Source organism: Mobula birostris, chromosome 25, assembly GCF_030028105.1.
Source record: "Mobula birostris isolate sMobBir1 chromosome 25, sMobBir1.hap1, whole genome shotgun sequence".
Taxonomy (NCBI): domain Eukaryota; kingdom Metazoa; phylum Chordata; class Chondrichthyes; order Myliobatiformes; family Myliobatidae; genus Mobula; species Mobula birostris.
In genome coordinates, this window is record NC_092394.1 from 6,878,412 (window position 1) to 6,899,376 (window position 20,965).

The 20,965-nt window shown below is 38.2% G+C and overlaps 1 protein-coding gene across 1 annotated transcript in view; it reads right to left on the minus strand.

The window, feature by feature from the left end:
* brip1 (BRCA1 interacting helicase 1) overlaps window positions 1–20,965 on the minus strand; it is a 295,612-nt gene that overhangs the window by 17,568 nt on the left and 257,079 nt on the right. The window contains exons 17-18 of the mRNA XM_072243257.1: window positions 12,000–12,112; window positions 8,303–8,385 (exon numbers count right to left, since the gene is read on the minus strand). Of these exons, the coding sequence (XP_072099358.1) occupies window positions 8,303–8,385; window positions 12,000–12,112 (196 nt within the window). The remainder of the gene's footprint in view (window positions 1–8,302; window positions 8,386–11,999; window positions 12,113–20,965) is intronic.

The window sequence follows — 20,965 nt, forward strand, 5'->3', positions numbered from 1 at the left end:
CATAGTGGGTGCCATCTCCTTGGCCCTAGTCATCTCTGAAGTATCTGGACAGTAAACATACCTACAGTAGACCATTGTTTATTGATTACAGTTCCACCTTCATCCAAAACAAAGTTTTCCACTATACCACAAGACATGTCACAATACAACACAAAACTGATTTACCAATTTATAGCCTTCCAATCTTTAAAAAATAAGCATCTTTTATTCATAGCTATTTATTAATTTTCTATCCATGTTAATCTGATACTTCAAACTTCAAGAGCCTTTACTGTATTTCATTCAACAACCTTTGGTGTGGTACCTTATCAAGTACCTTTAAAGTCTGCATATATCACAATTACAGATTCCCCTGAATCTATTTTCTAGTTATAGTCTGAAACACTCCAAGATGTATAATAGAATTTTCTCTTTGTGAATCTAAGTGTCCTGCAACAACATATTTATATTAGTTTCTTGAACTATTGCAACAATTGATGTCAGACCTGCTGGTTTATAGTTAGTTACCCATTTCCCCTCGCTCCATATTCAAGTATTTTGGTATTACATTTGCTTCTAAAGTGTTCCAGAATCTATAGAATTTTGGAAGATTATCAATGGTGAATCTGGTTTCCCAGCAGCTACAACTTTTAGAACCCTGGAAACAGGCTATCAGATCTAAAGAATTAGTCAATATTAACCTACATAATTTCTGGTATTTTCTCTTTACTTAATATTAATTACTTTAACTTCCTCACATTCATCAGACCTCATTTCTGAAATGGTTAATGCAGTTTCTATACAAAAAAAGATTTGTTTAGTGCCTCGGCTATTTCTTTAATTCTCATTATAACTTCCTCTCTTCTCCCTCCAAGGGATCCATATCTATTTTTGTTATACTCTTCAGTTTTATATACTTAGGTGATTTATGTAATTAGTAATACATTACTTGCTAGTTTTCCTACATGTTCCATCTTCCCCTTTATCCACTAGAAATTAGTTATTAGTTATATGGCTCAGAATGTTGGACAATATCTAGTAACATGAGGAAACGAATTGAAGCAGCAGAGATGTGGTTTTTGAGCAGGATGCAAAGAATATCATGGACAATATCTTGGTATGAACTTAGAATTCTCCAACTTCCGGTAATTCCCTCCCCCTCCCTTCCTATGTCATTCTGCCCCCTCCCCCAGGTGCCTATCACCTCCCTCATGGTTCCGCCTCCTTCTACTACCCATTGTGTTTTCCCCTATTCCTTCTTCACCTTTCCTGCCTATCACCTCCATGCTTCCCCTCTCCCACCCTATTATCTTTCCCCTTACTGGTTTTTCACCCGGAACCTACCAGCCTTCTCCTTCCCACCCTCCCCCCACCTTCTTTATAGGGCCTCTTCCCCTTCCCTCTTCAGTCCTGATGAAGGGTTCCGGCCCAAAACATTGACTGATCGTTTCCACGGATGCTGCCCGATCTGCTGAGTTCCTCCAGCGTGTTGTGAATGTTGCTTTGACCCCAGCATCTGCAGATTATTTTGTGTTGCAGTCAAAGGTCAAACTGGGCACGGCACATGACGATGATGATTACTTATCCATTGCTGGTTTCTAAAACTCTACACATCATTAGGTTTACCATTTTGCATGGTATAATTATAAACCGTTTAATCTAATATCATCACTATTAAACTTTTCATTAGCTACAGGGACCACTCTTCCCATTGAAGTTTTATTTCTCAGTGGAGTGTACATAATTTCATAATTGAGAAGTATATTGTATTTCTTGAAACATCTGCTGTTGTTTTTCTATTACGAAACATTTTAATATAATTTTCCAATTTACCCAATCCAATTAAACTCATATATATGTATATGACATTGTTATTATTCAAAATCTAGTTTCCAAAAGAACCATACTCCTCTAAATGGAATATAAAGTTCAATCATATTGTCATCATTCTCCCTACAGAATGTCTTAGCATGAAATTATTAATTAAACCTATCTCATTGCACAAGACAAAGTCTAAAATAGTTTCTTGAAAATAATAAGAACTGTGGATGCTGAAATTCCAATAAATAAACAGAAAAAGCTAGAACTACTCAGAAGGGCAGGCAGCATCTGTGGAAAAAGAAGCTTTGATGGCTCTTAGTTCCGTGGTGCACTCTTCTAACTTCATCAACTGCAATTGCTTGAGATGCCACATCTGTTCTTTTAAAGATTAAAGATTAGCTTTATTTGTCATACAGTATGTACATCAGTGAAATGCATTGTTGGCGTCAAATCAAATTAGCGAAGATAGTGCTGGGTGGCCTACATGCATCTGGTGCCAATACAGCATGCACACAACTCACTAACCCTAACCAGTACATCACTGAAAACTGGGAGGAAACCGGAGCACCCGGAGGAATCCCACGTGGTCATGGGGAGAATATACAAACTCCTTACAAGCAGCAGCAAGAATTGAATCCTGATCAGTGATTGTTGGCACTGTAATAGCGTTCCACTAACCACTGTGCTACAGTACCGCCCCACTTTTAGCTTCTTTTACCTTGCTCCTTCCCACCAAACAGGGACCCAAACTGTCTATTTGCTGAAGAGATTATTCACCTGCACTTCTTCCATTCTAATGTACTGCATTCCATGTTCACAATATGATCCTACTGATTGTGCCTCATATAGACCTATTTCATTATTGAATGTCGATGCTGAGATTTTGTCAAAGATAATGGCCAATCAGTAGGAGATATTTTGGGTAAAATTATTTTTTAAGATCAAACAGGCTCTATAAAGGGTTGTTATTCTTTTTCAAATGTTCGGAGACTATTTAACGTTATATATTCGTCCTCTTTTAAAACTCCACAATGCGTCGTCTCTTTGGATGCTGAAAAAGCATTCGATCGAGTCGAATGGAAATATTTATTTAATGTTTTAGAGAAATTTGGCTTTGGTGTTAATTTTAATAATTGGATTAGAATGATATATAAAGCTCCTATTGCTACTGTTATTACTAATAACTGTAGGTCTCCTTTTTTTCAGTTTTCACGGGGGGACAAGACAAGGTTGTCCATTAAGTCCCTTGTTATTTAATTTAATATTAGAACTCCTTGCTATGCTCTTCGTGAAGCTAAAAATATTTATGGGATTTTTGTGAATGAGACTATTCATAAGATTTCTCTTTACGCTGATGATTTATTGGTTTATATATCTAATCCTGAGGAATCTATTCCTGCCTTGCTAAAATTATTCAATGAATTTGGAGATTTTTCAGGATATAAAATAAATTTTAGTAAAAGTGAATTGTTTCCTTTAAATGAATCTGTTTCTATATATGATAATACTCCTTTCAAAGTCACGGATTCTTTTAGATATTTAGGTGTTATAATCACTAAAAAATATGAGTATCTTTATAAAGCTAATTTTGTTCCCTTGGTAGACTCTATGAAGTATTTATTTAGTAGATGAATGGAGATTTACATTTTCACTTGTCGGTCTCATCAAAATGATGATTTTACCAAAATGTTTATATTTATTTCAGAATATCCTGTTTTTTTGACTAAGAAGTTTTTTGATTGGATTGATTCTATTATTTTATCTTTTATTTGGAATAATAAAAGACCAAGAATTAGTAAATGTCACTTACAAAAGTTGAAAAAGGGTGGAGGTCTCGCTTTGCTTAATTTAAGAATATATTACTGGGCTGTTAATGTGCGATAAATGTCCTTTTGGTTATATTGGATTGATAAGAATTATCGGCCAATTTGGGTAGACTTGGAATTGAAAGCTGTGAAACAGTTTTATTTAACCTCGTTATTGGGAGCTGCTTTACCTATTCAATTAGCTAAAGTTACTAATTTAAACTTATACCCTGTGATTCAGCATTCTTTACAAACTTGGCTCCAGTTCCGCAATTTTTTTGAATCTTAAAAAATTTAAACTTTGTAGTTTAATTTATCGAAATTACTGTACTTTTTTAAGCCTTCTTTGAGTGATCCAATTTTTTTACTTTGGAAAAATAAAGGTATTAGTTCTTTTTTTGGATTTATTTAAAGAAGATAGACTGATGTCTTTTGACCAATTAGTTGATAAATATTCTCTGTCATACTCACACTTTTTACAATACCTTCAAGTTAGACATTTCTTACAAAAATATTTAAGTAATTTTCCTTACATATTGGATGCTCACCTGTTAGATACTATTACGAGTATGAACCCGTCGATGAAGGATTCTATTGGAAGAATTTATAATTTACTATTACAATGAGATAAGCGTCCTTTATTTAAGATTAAACAAGATTGGGAAAAGGAACTCAATTTGACTTTTATGATGGAGGATTGGATGTGGATTCTGAAGCTGGTTAACTCTTCTTCAATCTGTGCTAGTCATTCACTGATTCAATTTAAAATTATGCATCGCTACCATTTGACGAAGGAGAGACTGTCTAAAATATTCCCTAATGTTGATAGTTATTGTGATAGATGTAAAACTGAGACAGCTACACTGACACACGTTTTGGTCTTGTTCTATACTGGAACAGTTCTGGAAGTCAGTTTTTTCAACAATTTCTAAAGCACTTAAAATTAATTTACAACCTAACAAATTAACTGTGCTTTTCGGAATAATTCCTCAAAATACCTGTGGTATCTCTGTGTCTGACCAACATGTTATTGCATTTGTTACAGTGATAGCTAGGAGGGCCATTTTGTTGAAGTGGAAGGATACATCAGTCCCACTTTGTCACAATGGTTCTCTCAAGTGATGCTATGTCTTAGTCTGGAGAAAATTAGAAGTCGAACCTTTGAACCTATGTTTGATTTTGAGAAAAGATGGGGTTCATTTGCTCATTATTATCATTTGAGTTAATTGATAGATTTCCTCTACTTTTCCCCCCACTTTTTCTTGCTTAGTAGGGTTTTTTTTTTAATCACCAAAATCTTTTCAATCTTTAAAATAATGTCTTTTTTCTTGAGACATTGTAAGTGTTGCTTACTTTGATGTACTCGTGTTAATTTTGGATAATAATAATAATAAAAAGATTTGAAAGAATATGGTGTCTTTTACACTGGAAAATGTACCACTCTGAAGAACACTTCTGTCAGCAGTTTCCAGTTGCCTATCACACTAATTCTCCATTCTTCTCCCACCCTGGCTTGTCTGTTTCACTGAAGTGCAACAGATGAATAGCACTTTGGTTTATCTCCACAGGTACTGTCCGATCTGCTGGAAACCTCCAGCATTCGCTCTTTGGCATCAGGTTGCAGCATCAGCTTTAATATGTACCTTTGCACACTAACAATCTTCATAAGTCTATTAATCAGTCGGGTTCATCAGCTATGGAATCATTTGGGTAATCAAGATCTCATCCTTTCGGAGATATTTCTTTTGATTTTTCACCCCATGCTACACCATTTCTGCAAATTAACACTAATGCCTTTCAATGTTTCTGGTTCTAGTGAAGGGTCTTGAATCTGAAATGTTGGCTCTGTTTCTCTTTCCACAGATATGGCCTAATCTATCATTTTCTGTTTTTATCTAAAACACAGCAGTGACCAATTTTTCCATTCCTAATCCTAGATACTAATGGAAGTCATTTAACTAAAAGTAGGATGCATTTGTGTACTACTGGAATGCATTCTGGGAGTTCAATCCTCAGTGGAGGAATGAAAATCTCTCTTAAAACAGAATTAAACAGGGGTAGAAACAGGTCTTAGTATATGAACTTGCAAAGTAAAATTGGCCATTTTTCAGGATTAATAAGCAATTGACTCAGGAAGCCCTTAAAAATTGACTGGATAAGAGATTGAAAGCAAAACATTTTTTTTTAAATATCAGGAGTGCCCTTTTGAAGATGAATCCAAGACATATCTTGGAACAGAGAAGAAGTTTATTTTTTAATGTTTTCTCCCAAAGAGGGGTGGAGGGCAAGTAGGAGACCACCTCTTACTGACTCCAAATTGCAAGTTAGGAAATGTATATAACACAAGGGATCTAATAAAAGAGAAGAGGATAAAATTTGGGTAGAAAAGTGAAGTGGTTAAAACCATTTTGAAAACTGGTCAGCCGCTTAACTGTGTCTTTGCATTTGGAGCAATTCCCATTATCTGCATTTTAAATCCATGGAATTCTCAAAGTCAAAATATCTCACTCAAGTGTACCCTCTAAAAACTTACAGGTGCTCAAGTGCTCTATAAAATTTTACAAGTCAGCCACTCATGAGTACACTAGGAATAAATATTTTTTCTTAACCCTTTAAAACACAACATCATTGGATTTGTTGTGCTGCTCATAAGACACTCCTATTCATCTGGCAAAGAAAAAGGTTAATGTGGCAGGGGTCTTAGAGTAACACACTTTACATAATGTTTTTTCAGCCAAATTCTGCTGCATTGGCAAGAAACATCAGCATTACTTAAGAATCCGATGCAAATAAAATTTTTATGGTCCTGTCATATCTCAAGCAGCTGTTTCACATTATTTTCAAAACTAAAATGTCAAAACAGAGCTATAGCACCATCCAGTGACAAGTAAGCGGTAGTTTGACATTCTCAATTTTGATGCGGTGTTTTACAGCATATTTGATACACCGATTTTTAGGATTAACAATGCTTCAGGTTTTTATATGAATGAAAATTTATTTTTTTTCTTCTTTTTCAGATTCTTTCAATGCATGACTCTTCTGATTATGTCATATAACTCCCTGACCTCAGATCATCTTTCCTTAATACTCCTAATTTTTACAGCATGAAAATAGGCCCTTCAGCCCAACTTATCCATGCCAATCATGTCTTTCTACAGTAGTCCCATTTTCCCACATTAGGCCCATTTTGTGTCTAAATACCTGTCCAAGTGTCTTTAAATCACTGTAATTGTATCTATTTCCACTACTTCCACTGGCAGTTTGTTCCATACAATCACTTACTCTGACTTAAAAAACACTCCCCAGATCTCTTTTAAATTTCTTCTCTCACTCTAAATCTTTGTCTCCTAATTTTAGACTCCCTCGCCCTATGAAAAGTACTATCTACACCACTCTTAATTTTATAAACCTTCTTAAGTTCACTCCCCAACCTCCTACATTCCTGTGACAATAATGGCAGCCTATCCAAACTCTCCTTACAAGTAAAGCCTCCATTCCAGCCAACACCTTGGAGAATATTTTCTGCATTATGCCTATTGATACCATATTATTTCCATAGTGTGGCAACTGGAACTGCATACAATACTCCAATTGCTATGTAACCAAAGTTTTATTGAGCTGCAACATGACATCCCAACTCTCATACTCAATGCCTAGGGTTATGAAAGCAGGCATGTTGAATATCTTCTTCAAAGTCATATGCATCTTTGTTGCCATTTTGAGTGAGTTATAGTGTTTCCCCTGTGCATCAATACTCCTAAAGTCCCTGCTATTTATATGTACTGTCGGTATTGACTTTGTGGGCGTGCATGTCGGTGGTGGAATGCATGCCATCATTTGCAGGCTGACCCCAGCACATCTTTAGGTTGTGTTGGTTGTTAATGTAAACAACACATTTCACGTTATGATTCAATGTACATGTGATAAATAAATGAATCTGAATACGTAAATGCGTTCCCACACACGTCTGGATTAAATTCCATCTGTCATTGCTCCATCCAGCCTTCCAACTGATCTGTGCCAAACTATATGCTTTCATAATCTTCTTCACTACCTGCTACATCACCAATTTTTGTATCATCAGCAAACTTACAAATCAGTCCACCCACAATCCCATCAAAGTCATTTATGTATCTGACAAACAACAACGGTCCCAGCATTAATGCCTGTCACAGACCTCCATTTAAAAAAACCCCTTGACCACTACCCTCTGTCTCTTATCACCAAGCCAATTTTGAATCCAGTTGTCAACAGATCTTGGATCCCATGTCCCCTAACATTGTTCCCCAGCCCACCATGTGGGACTTTGCCAAAAGCTTTGCTGAAGTCCATGCAAACCATGTTTATTGTCCAGACTTCATTTTTCTTGATTGCCTCCTCAAAAAACAATCAGATTTGTGAGACATATTTTTCTGCACAAAACCATGCTGACTCCTAGTTAGTCCCTGCCTTTCCAAGTGAAAATAAATCTTGCCCCTTAGATTTGCTTCCAATAATTTCCCTGCTATTGATGTAATGCTCACTTGGTTTATTCCTATTGCCATTACTGAATAAGGGAACAATATTAGCCAAGCTCCAGTCACCTTGCTAATCTTTAATGTCACTAATCCACACCACTTTAGACCAAATACTGTATAAACTACACTATTATGAATATATTAACATTAAGTAATTAAGACATCGTAATGGCCTCTTACCTGTTATATATTTTTTGTTATTACTTCTAAATCGGTCATCAACCAGGATCAGTGCTCCCCAGTCAGTCTTATGTCGGATACATCTGTATGAGTAAATAAAATTACATTCTGCAATTTTCATAATCCAGCTATAAACCATACTAAAGAACATCTTCAGTTTTAAAAATAAACAAAAATTTTGTGAATATTTATGATGGTAAATATCCCAAAGAACACTTTAACCTTAGTGAAGTTACATCACATACATTTAGATCATAAGACCATCTGGCCCATCAAGTCTGCTCCACCATTCAATCATGGCTGATCCTTTTTTTTAATATCCTCCTCAACCCCAGCTTTCGGCCTTCTCCCTGTAACCTTTGATGCCATGTCCAATCAAGAACCTATCAATCTCTGCCTTAAATACACGCAACGACTTGGCCTCCACAGCTGCATGTGGCAACAAATTCCACAAATTCACCAACCATTGGCTAAAATTTATACTCTTTTATGGGGAGAAGACAAGGCATGAAAAACAAAAGGCATGCAACACACATAAAAGTTGCTGGTGAACACAGCAGGCCAGGCAGCATCTCTAGGAAGAGGTACAGTCATGCCATGGCATGAACACTGACTTCTCAAACTTCCGCTAATGCCCCACCTCCCCCCTCGTACCCCATCCGTTATTTATTCATATACACACATTCTTTTTCTCTCTCTCCTTTTTCTCCCTCTGTTACTCTCACTATACCGCTTGCCCATCCTCTGGGCTCCCCCCCCCTTTTCTTTCTCCCTAGGCCTCCTGTCTCATGATCCTCTCATATCCCTTTTTCCAATCAACTGTCCAGCTCTTGGCTCCATCCCTCCCCCTCCTGTCTTCTCCTATGATTTTGGATCTCCCCTCCCCCTCCCCATCTCAAATCTCTTACTAGCTGTTCTTTCAGTTAGTCCTAACGAAGGGTCTTGGCCCGAAATGTCGACTGTACCTCTTCCTAGAGATGCTGCCTGGCCTGCTGTGTTCACCAGCAACTCTTATGTGCGTTGCTTGAAATGCCAGCATCTGCAGATTTCCTCATGTTTGCGAAAAGTAATAGCATATTAGAGATCTGAGTAAGAGGCGATAATCATAAAATTGAGGAACCATAGAATAAGGTAATCGTACTGTAGAAAGGACATTTCATGTGATTTACTGAATATTTCTAACAGGAGATAAGATATACTGTCTTTCTAGAAAATGGTAATTAATTACATAAGGAAACGGTAAAATGGAAAAATATACGTAATTACAGTTAATCTAACCCATCACAAATGGATGAAAAGGCATTTTTGACAGACGGCTCCTGAACTTTCTTACTGTGATATTGTTTGGAACTTTCCCTTGGAAGATGAACAAGACTTTGGCTAACAAACTGTGTTATGAGATCATTAACTGATGAATAATAAACAAACCCTACATTACATGGTAGGTTCAACAGAAATACAGGTGACTGCAGATGCCGGAATATGGGGCAAAAATAAGCTACTGGAGGAACTCAGTGTGTTAGGTAGCATTTGTAGATGGATATGACCAACCAACATTTTGGGCTGAGATCTTTCATCTGGAGTGAAGGGTCTCAATCCGAAAAGTTGATTGTCCATTTCCTTCCATAGATACTATCTAATCTGCTGAGTACTTCCAACAGGATTCATGGAAGAAGCTTCAATGAAGCTTTGCATAGGAAAACACACTTTTTGAGAGACCAGTCACTCCCTATAGAAGAGCTCCCATTTGCCCAATAAGAGCAAAGCATTTATTACTGTTACAACTTTGCTGAAATGTATTAAGATACATATAGAGGATAAAAAAGCAGAACAGATATTTCTACATGGTATGATTAGGAATGCTTGAAATGTAACAAATTTAACTAAAATAAAAGCTAAATACTTTTTGTGGCTAAGGCACTTAAGCAAATATTCTCAAAGATATTACAAGGTGAATTTATTAAAAGTTCCAATTCAATAATAATTTATTAATATTTTGTCCTTTTCATTCACTATTAATGCCAAAATTTCAAGAAGTATTTCATTGGATGATTTCATAACACACAAGCTCATAAAATGTAGAAAACAAGCTGATTTGAAAGCCTGCTAACAGCGTTAATATTTCATGGGTACTCTCAATAATCAAAATAAACAGCAATGCAAAGCACCATTAAAAAAAATCACCTTTGGAGCTTACAACCAGAAGTGATTTATTGAAAAATATTCAATCAGATGAACACTGTAGTTTGAGGGATTTGAGACTGGAAGATTTAAGTATCCAGCATATTGATTCTAGTTTTTGTGAATCAATTTGTAAATTACACAAGCATCTGAGTAATTCAGCAATTCCAAAAATTTAGCTTTTTGGTGTGTTAGTTCAAAAGATCTCTACTCAAATGTTAGACATATTGAGATTCACACCCTGAACAATCAAAAGCCGCTCCCACTAGTACCCATAACGTGCGATCCTATTTCCGGTAAGATGGCAGCGCGCTCAGATGCAGCAGCTTCACAGAGTCACCCAAAGGCATTATTCTCTTTTTCAACATTTTCTTTTTATGATCACAAGACCATGATAAACATTAAGGGCTTAAAGTACTTCAGATCTACTCTATCAGGCTGTTGCTTGTTGATGGAGAAACTGAAGGAGCTGGACTTCATGCAAGGGCATGATGATACCTGCAACAGAGAGGCAGCGATACGTGAAGAAGGCGTGCGGTCTAACAGCGAGTGATTGTCTTAGTCACTTTTCTTGTAAATACATGACCTTGTTGGATGTTGGAATGTTGCAAGTCCAGTTCACTGAGTTATTGGCGAACAGTGGACATGGAAGGCAGGGGAACTGTGTGGCCACAGTTGCAGCGAGAACTAGGACTCAAGCCGTGGTGTTACATGTTTGCAGACATGCAGGGGAGGTGTTGAAGTCGGTGAGACGCAGTATCCATGTTGGAGACGGTGCTGTCCCCCAGTATGCACAAGTCAGAAGACAAACTGTATTGTGTTCGACTGCAGACTGCTGCACCATTCGTGAATTCAGGGACTTGGACTATATATTTTTTGTGTAACTGCATTTTACTGCTATCTTATATGTGCTACATGTGCCTTGTGCATTTGGTACTGTGTTTTGCACCTTGGCCCCAAAGTAACACTGTTTCATTTGGCTGTATTCCTAGGTGTTCACGTATGGCTGAATGACAATTAAACTTGAATTTGAAATTTGAAAGATAAGGACCAAGTGCATGTAAATTTGTCTATATCATACTTCCTCAATATTTACTGCATCCCCTTACATCTGCAAGAGAATGTCCTGTCACAAAGCATTTCTGCAAGAATTATGCAGACCTCAATTAAGACCTGCATCTTCATTCTCAAGGTTCTACAAAGTTCAGAATCAGGTTTATTATCCCTAACATATGCTGTTAAATGTGTTGTTTTGTGGTAGCAGTCCAGTGAAAGACATAAAACTACTATAAGTTACAAAATAAATAAATACCAGAAAAGGTGAATAATGAGTAAGTGTTCATGGACCATTCAGAAATCTGATGGCAGAGGGGAAGAAGCTGTAGGTAAAACGTTGAGTGTGGGTTTTTAGGCTCCCGTACCTCCTCCTTGACTTCAAAGTCACCTCTCCTCCCCAAAGATCATTTGCTCCTCCCCTAAATACCGGCAAATTGGAGATCTAACCATGAGCTCTTACCTTCCAAGGGCTTGATTCAATGCTCGAAATGCCTGAATCTCATACCACTGACTACCAGGAAGCAGACCACGTGTTCTAGAATGCTGGTCGTTATATTTCCGCTTTAATTCCACCTGAAGGGGAACAATGGACCCAGTTCATTATGTGTTAAAAGTGTTAAATTGTGTAATAGAGTAATAATTCACGTTGTAGAACACAACAATAAAAAAAAACCTACCAAAGACACTCAGCAGGCTAAGCACCACATGTTGAGATGACAAATTAGTCAATATTCCACCAAACATTCAAGTAATTTAGATTCTCTTGGTGTCTGTGCTTATCCAGATACACTCTCCATTCTTCCCCCTTTCTCTGCAACTTAAAACGTGCTTGTTTTTTCATGTTTCCAGTTGGACGAGAGGCCATTAACCTGAAAGGTTAACTGCTTCTCTTCACACAAGTGCTACCTGACTTGCTGAGAATTGCTAACATTTCCTGTGATTATTGCCACTATAGAACCCTTCCAGAAAACCAATCGGGAATGGTGTTTCTTGGACACATGCTACCCAATGTGATGGGTGCCTCGGAGCGTTTCCATTTAACTTGCATATTTCCAAAGGCATTTTTGCTAATCAAAATGTTTGTAAGAAATATTTTTACAAATCAAATATCTTAATAATAATTTGCACTTACACAGCACCTTTGAATTTATAAGAGGCCCAAAGTACTTTACAAACACACAGTGAGAATTGGGCACTGAGCCAAAGCAGCAGAAACCTGACAGATGTAAGTTTGAAAAAAATCTAAAAGGAGGCTAGAGAATGAGGCAAACGTGATTGGGTATAAACAAAAAGAAGAAGAAAGCCCTTAACTCTGAGTGGAGTCATCAGGGCGCCGTCATGACAGCGTTTTTTTTAGCAGGCTTTCTTATTTTTACGAGGCCGAATTGCTAGCTCGACGCTCAACCCAACACAGATGGAAAGCGTGCAAGGGTGCCGGCTGGATTCAAACTCGGGAGCCTTTGCTCCGAAGTCCGGCACTGAACGAAAAGACACGAGAAAAATGTTGCAAACAATCCAGTTCAGTTTTTGACAACTTCCAAGGAGGAAGTTCGAAATGCAGAATGATCTTGGTCTTCCTATTGTAACAAATTTCTGTTTATCCAGAATTAATGTGTTAGAAGCAGTTGACAATTTACATACATTCAAGAAATACAATAGTGAGGTCAATGTCATCATTAACATGTAGAAATAGATGGAATGCTTTTGGATCACGTCCCTGACAGGCAAAATTTAGAAATAGAGGGAACCAAATGAGTTTACAGAGATGATGGGTGCCACGGTAGCGCAGCGGTTACGGTGATGCTATTATAGCTTGGGAGTCAGAGTTTAATTCTGGTGCGGTCTTTAACGAGTTTGTACACCCAGTTTCCTTCCACAGTCCAAAGATGGTTAATTAGGTTAGTAGGTTAATTGGTCATTTTAAATTGTCCTGTGATTAGGCTAGGGTTAGTTAGGTGGGTTGGTGGGCGGTGCAACTTGTTAGGCTGTAACAGCCTGTTCCACACGGTATTCCTAAATAAATAAATAAATAGATAGAAATGATAGTATGGACACAAGAGGAGAAACCATTGCTTGCAATTCTCCAGTTAAAAGATACAGGTGGTCCCAGAATTATGCAAGATTCCTTTACTCAGAATTTTCCATAAACTGATTTCACCATAAATAATAATCATTCACATCCTGTAGTTACCTATATTGTACCACTCTGCATACACTTGCATTTCATTTAATATTCACCTTAACACTACCAACAATTAATTTAATGGAATATATACAGCAATAATGTATACCATGAAATACTTTATTATCAACTTGAAAACTGCTCTTAAATGTAAAGTCTAATTTCTGTAAGTCAGAACATTTGAAACCCACAGAGCTCCTGTAGTTGGCAAACTCAAAAAGTAATAATCAGGGAACAGTAGTAAACTTTGCAATAGTTACCATGGTAGTATTACAAGTATTTAAATCACACACATATTAGGTGTAAATAACATTCATGTATTAGAGTATATGAATGCATATAATAAAAACATTCAATGTAATAAAATGAAACATTTGCAAAGTTTTTAGCTTGACTTTCTAAATAATAATGTCCTTAAATGTTTATTATTACAGCTGCACAATGTAATATTATCTACTTTGGCTCTTTGTTCATTTCTGCACATCAAATAATTAAATTTGAACACACATGTTCTTTTGGCATCCTTTAGATCTTCATTAAACTATTAACGTCATTATACAAAGAACAGACATTTTTCATCATAAACCAAAAAAGTAAACCTGATTGCAAGAATTTACACATTACATAAACTTCAAATCTAATAACAAAAAAAAGGCAATTCACATTTGTTGAAAAGAAAATCAATTGGATTTAAAAGTTCTCTCACTCCTCAGTGTTGACATAAAAAAGAGTTGCAACATCAGGCAGCTGAACCTCAAACATGACTGCATATCACAGTCAATGGGTACAATGTAGGCACAGCAATTAAATTATTGGACCAGTAATTCAGGGGCTTTGGTTAACTATCCAAAGAATTGATTTCAAATCATATCCAGGGCAGATTAGAATTTAAATAATTTGAAATTTGGGGAAATAAACAATAATTTATTATATTTTATTTATTTAGAGAAAAGTGCAGAACAGGCCCTTGCAGCCCAACAAGCCACATTGTCCAGCAACCCACCTATTTTAACCTGAGCCTAATCAGAATCAGAATCAGATTTAATAACATTGGCATATGTCGTGAAATTTGTTAACTTAGTGACAGCAGTATAATGCAATTCACAATAATATAAAAAAAAGTAAATCAATTACAGTATGTATATTAAACAGTTAAATTAAAAATAGTGTAAAACAGAAATAATAAAAGTAGCACATCAAAATGCTGGAGGAACTCAGCAGGCCAGGCAGCATCTATGGAAAAAAGTAAACAGTTGCCGTTACCAGCCAAGACCCTTCATCAGAACTAGAGAGAAAAAAGGATGAGAAGTCAGAGTAAGAAGGTGGGGGGAGGGGTAGAAGAAATATAAGGTTGTAGGTGACAGGTGAAACTGAAAGGGGGAGGGATAAAGTAAAGAGCTGGAAAGTTGATTGGTGAAAGAGAAAAAGGGCTGGAGAAGGGGGATAGGAGAGGACAAAAGGCCATGGAAGAAAGGAAAGGGGGAGGACCACCAGAGGGAGCTGATAGCCAGATGGGAACTTCCGACCAATGAGAGGTTGAAAATGTCCTTGAATACACCCGCCAGTTGGTTGGCACAAGTTCTCAGAGCCTTACCAGGTACTCCATTGGTGCCTGCCACCTTGCAAGGGTTTACCCTCCTAAAAGACAGCCTGACATTGGCCTCTGAGATAGAGATCACAGGACAATTTACAATGACCATATAACCTACTAACTGGTACAGCTTTGTAACGCGGGAGGAAACCAGAGCACTGAGTAAACCCACGCCTTCATGGGGAGGACATGCAAACTCCTTTTAGATACGTTGGAATTGAATTCTGAGTTCCAATGCCCCAAACTGTAAAAGCATTGCGCTAACCACTGTGCTACCATGACAATAATAACGAAAACTACTAGGTACTTGTAAAAACTTGCCTAATTCACTAAGGGACTTGAGATAAGGAAATCATTACCTTTTCTGATCTAAATGTGGATCCAGTTCGAATGTTTAAATATTCCCTGAAAAGCCCCAACAAACCTCAAGGACGGTCTCTCAAGGGATAAGTAGGGGCAGGCAATAAATGCTAGCCTTGTCAGTGATGCCCAAACCCGAAAGAATGGAAGAATGGAAGAATAAAAATATGGATATATGCATTGATCTTTTAAAATACTATTTCCTTCCCTTGTAAGCTATTCCACATGCAATGGATTTCTTAACATTTAACCAAGGAATTATATAGTGAGATTTTCTCATGTTTGTAATTATATAATCTTAATGCTTAAAAGGATTAAAGGGACAATAAACTGCAGGGATTGTTTCTCGTCCTGCACTGCCTCATTACTGTTGAAGTGTTTCAACCAATTACTACTTCTTTGCATATATCACAATGACCACAATTTTTATTTTAATAAATAAGATTGCAAGTATATAACACCAGGTTAGTTGGTAAAAGAGAAATGTAAGCAGGAATATAAAAAGTCATCAGCAATATTTACTCATTACAATTGGCGAGGAAAATAAAGGGTCAAGGCAAGATAACTTAATACTGAAATAAGCCAGCAGAGTACTCTGATGATAGAAGTAAAATCAGGGTTCCTAGATACAGAAATTAATCAAATAAGAACATCACTGAATTGAAAAATAACAACTTTTATTTTTTTACAAATAGCTATCTCAATATCTTAAGCAACCAGCTTGTGTGGAACTACAGTGACCATCATTGAACCATTAAGTCAGAATAAACTCTCATCCATCACTTCATTTTGTCACATACCCCATGACGGGTTAAAGAACCAGCAGAAATGGAAAACACCTTGGAGTCCAGCATTGCTATTAACTAATGGTATTTATTAGTAACTACGCAACACAGTAATATAAATGCAGATAAATCAAACAGATTAGCAATAATTAAATATAAGTAAGTGTATCAGTAAGTGTGGAAATATATATGAAAACCAAGCTTCTTCAAGTCTAGGGGTAAATAGATAGTCTTACAATAATGAGTAAAGTTCAGTTCAGTTTGTGGTATTGAGTTGAGTAGTGATGGAGAGAGAGAGAGGGAGAGATTTGAGTCTTCAGGTGAGCTCACACCGTCGGTCTTCCCGTTGTCCTCCGAAATCCTTTAAAAGTCACCGTTCTTCTGTGGTGGAGCTATCAACCCAGGTAAGGGTTGGGCACACAAATAATTCCCCACCAGTCACACCCTCTTCACATTGCAAGAGCCACTGATCAATCTGCCTGATCGATCCTCCAAAAACCCACTTTTTCTGTGGGCACAACAAAACTCATTCAGTGTCCAAAATTATGTGTCCGAGGTCTATCAACTGACCTTCTATTTTATCTCCCTGTACTGAGTACCAACTGTCATTCAAACACCTCCTCCCTTCGCTGTCTGTAAGAACGTACAAGCAGGCGATGTCCTTGGGAAAGTATAAACAAACTCTGAGCGGTCTTCGTCTGTCTGTCTGTGTCTGTCTGTCTGTCTCTCTCTCTGTCTCTTAAAAACAAGATGTCGGTGTTAAATAACTCTCTCTCTCTTTTCTCAAAAGTACAGTTCATAGGGGTAATTGAGCACAGTTCATAGAGGTAATTCAGGACCCCGTCACAATTTAAATATGTTTTATGTATTAACATTTAAGTTTATGTTTCAATAAGTACTTCAGCAATAAACAAAATTATTGTGCATGCTTACTACTATGTTATTATCAATTTTGGCAAAGATTATTTAAAAGTTGCAACCATTTACCAGCTTGGCTCATTAGCATGACTTTTCCCCAGTTGTATGATTATTCAACTTATTCTCTGTCAACTCCCATCAACTCCCCCAAATTCTCCTACACTAGAGGTAATTTCAGCGGCCAAAGGACCTACTAGCATGTCTTTGTGATGTGGGGTAAAAAAACTAGAGCAACTGCAGGAAACTCACATGGTCATAAGCACCAAACATACAGCAACCAAGATCAAGATTGAACTTGGATCACTAGAGTTTTGAAGCACCACGATTTTCAGCTCGGACACTTCAGGTTCATAGCTGTTGGTTACACCCTGTACACAAATTAAGGCCTCACTTTACTGCAAATGATTCAAGTTCAAAAACTTAATTTGCAATGGTCCTTAAGAATAAATTAAGTATTGAAACTAGCACGCAGAGGTACATGAAATGAATATATTGGACTTCACTGGACACACAGTGTGAAATAAAATGGTGCCGAATTAAACAGGTACTTTGCAACCACTGATCAAACCATACGAATATTCCCGCCAATGTAGGTAACTTTAAAGGCTGCTTCAAGAAGATGATCAATATCAAAATGATTTACTCAGAGTAAGTAGCAGAGCTACATGATGGGATACAAAATCAGGTGATGACTACTTAACTTATTAAGTCTATATACTAGACTTAATGTAGGCTTCTATACTCAATATATTCTTGCGTATTCTACGCTAGATTTGAACAGAAGAGGAGCGTCCCGCTCCCTCCGGATGAACCGGACCTGGTGGCATAGAGATTCATCATCACTGAGGAGGACGTTAGAAGGGCCTTCCTGAAGATAAATCCAAGGAAGGCGACGGGCCCAGATGGTGTCCCGGGACGGGTTCTCTGGGCCTGTGCAAGCGAGTTAGCTGGAGCGTTTGCTGACATCTTCAACTGCTCCTTGCTTCAGTCTAAAATCCCCTCCTGTTTTAAGAAGGCAACGATAATCCAGGTGCCAAAGAACAGCAAGGTGGCATGCCTGAATGACTATCGACCTGTGGCTCTGACATCAATTGCTATGAAGTGCTTCGAGAGATTGGTTATGGCACACATCAACCACAGCCTATCAGTCAACCTCGACACTCTGCAATTCACCTACCAGAGCAACAGGTCAACGGCAGATGCTATCTCTCCGGCCCTACATTCTTCCTTAGAACACCTGGAGAATAAAGACTCATACGTAAGGCTCCTTTTCATTGACTACAGCTCTGCCTTTAATACCATCATTCCAAATAAACTGATTCCTAAGCTCCGGAACCTGGGCCTTAGCACTCAGATCTGCAGCTGGATCTTCAGCTTCCTCATAGACAGGACCCAGGCTGTAAAAATAGGCGACAAGCTCTCCTCTACAATCACTCTGAGCACCGGTGCCCCACAAGGTTGTATACTCAGCCCCCTGCTGTACTCACTGTACACCCATGACTGTGTAGCCAAGTTTCCATCAAACTCAATATATAAGTTTGCTGATGACACAACAATTGTAGGCCGTATCACGGGTAATGATGAGTTTGAGTACATGGTGCGAAGACAATAACCAATCCTTCAACGTCATCAAGACGAAGGAATTGGTTGTTGGCTTCAGAAGAAGTAGCGGACTGCACAACCCAATTTACATCGGTGGTGTGCAAGTGGAACAGGTCAAAAGCTTTTAAGTTCCTCGGGGTCAATATCACAAATGACCTGACTTGGACCAACCAAGCAGAGTCCACTGCCAAGAAGGCCCACCAGCGTCTTTACTTCCTGAGAAAACTAAAGAAATTTGGCCTGTCCCCTAAAACCCTCACTAATTTTTATAGATGCACCGTAGAAAGCATTCTTCTAGGGTGCATCACAACCTGGTATTGAAGTTGTCCTGTCCAAAACCGGAAGAAGCTGCAGAAGATCGTGAACACGGTGCAGCATACCACACAAACCAATCTTCCGTCCTTGGACTCACTTTACACTGCACGCTGTCGAAGCAGTGCTGCCAGGATAATCAAGGACACGACCCACCCAGCCAACACACTTTTCATCCCTCTTCCCTCCGGGAGAAGGCTCAGGAGCTTGAAGACTCGTACGGCCAGATTTGGGAACAGCTCCTTCCCAACTGTGATAAGACTGTTGAACAGATCCTGACCCGGATCTGGGCCATACCCTCCAAATATCCGGACCTGCCTCTCGGATTTTTTGCACTATCTTACTTTCCATTTTCTATTTATGATTTATAATTTAAATTTTTAATATTTACTATCGATTTGTACTCCAGGGAGCGGGAAGCACAGAATCAAATATCGCTGTGATGATTGTACATTCTAGTATCAATTGTTTGGTGACAATAAAGTATAAAGTATACTCACGTCATCTATAACACACAGCTCAAATCTGCTAATCAAATTCACAGATGACATGACTTTGATCAGCCTTATTTCTAGCAGTGATGAGACAGCCTACAGAGGAGAGGTTGACAACCTGACATAGTGGTGCCAATATAACCTCTCCATCAATGTCCAAAAAGAGCTGATTTTGAATTACAGAAGGAACGAAGAGAGACTCACCCTGATCAACATCAATGGGTCTGCAATTGAGAAGGTGAGTAGCTTCAAGTTCCTTAGTATACCCATCACCGAAGATCTCACCTGGACTGTACACAGCGATTATGTGGCAAAAAGAGCACAACAGCGTCTCTTCCACCTCAGACAACTGAAGTAGTTCAGCATGAGCTCCGAAATCCTCAAGACCTCTACAGCAGCACCATTGAGAGCATCCTGCATGGCTGTATCACCACCTGGTAAGGAACTGCACCAACCTTGATCATTGGGCACAGCAGAGAGTGGTACGAACAGCCCAGCACATCAGTGTACGTGAACTTCCCTGCATTTACAATAGCAGGTGCAGAAAGAAGGCCTGGAAGATCATCGGGGACTCCAGTCACCCCAACCATAAACTGTTTCAGCTGCTTCCGTCTGGCAATCGGTACCGCAGCATTAAAGCCAGGACCAACAGGCTACGGGACAGCTTCTTTCTACAAGACATTAGACTTATAAATTCACATGCCTGTACGCAAAGATTTTTACTCCTTCACGCTGCGGGATAGATGTGAGAATTAAGTAAATAGGTAGATAGAAAAGTTCTATAGATGCACAGTATCCTAACAAGCTGCATTACTACATGGTATGGAAATTACCAAGCAGTGGACATGAAGATTCTACAACTGCTCAATGCATCACTGGTACCAGCCTACCCTCCATCAAAGATATATATAGAGAAAGGTGTCAGAAAAGGGTCAGTAGCATCATGAAGAATTTCATTCACACTGCTCATGGACTGTTTGTCCTGCTCCCAGTAGGGAGGAGGCTATGTAGCATCCACGCCACCAGACTCAAAAAGTTACTTTCCCCAAGGAGTAAGACTGATAACACTTCCACCCACTAACTCACCCCTCCTCACCCCCCAACCACCACTACATTACCATTTCCTTATGTACATTCTTGTGCCAAACATACAATCAACGTATGCAAGTTATCTTATGTATT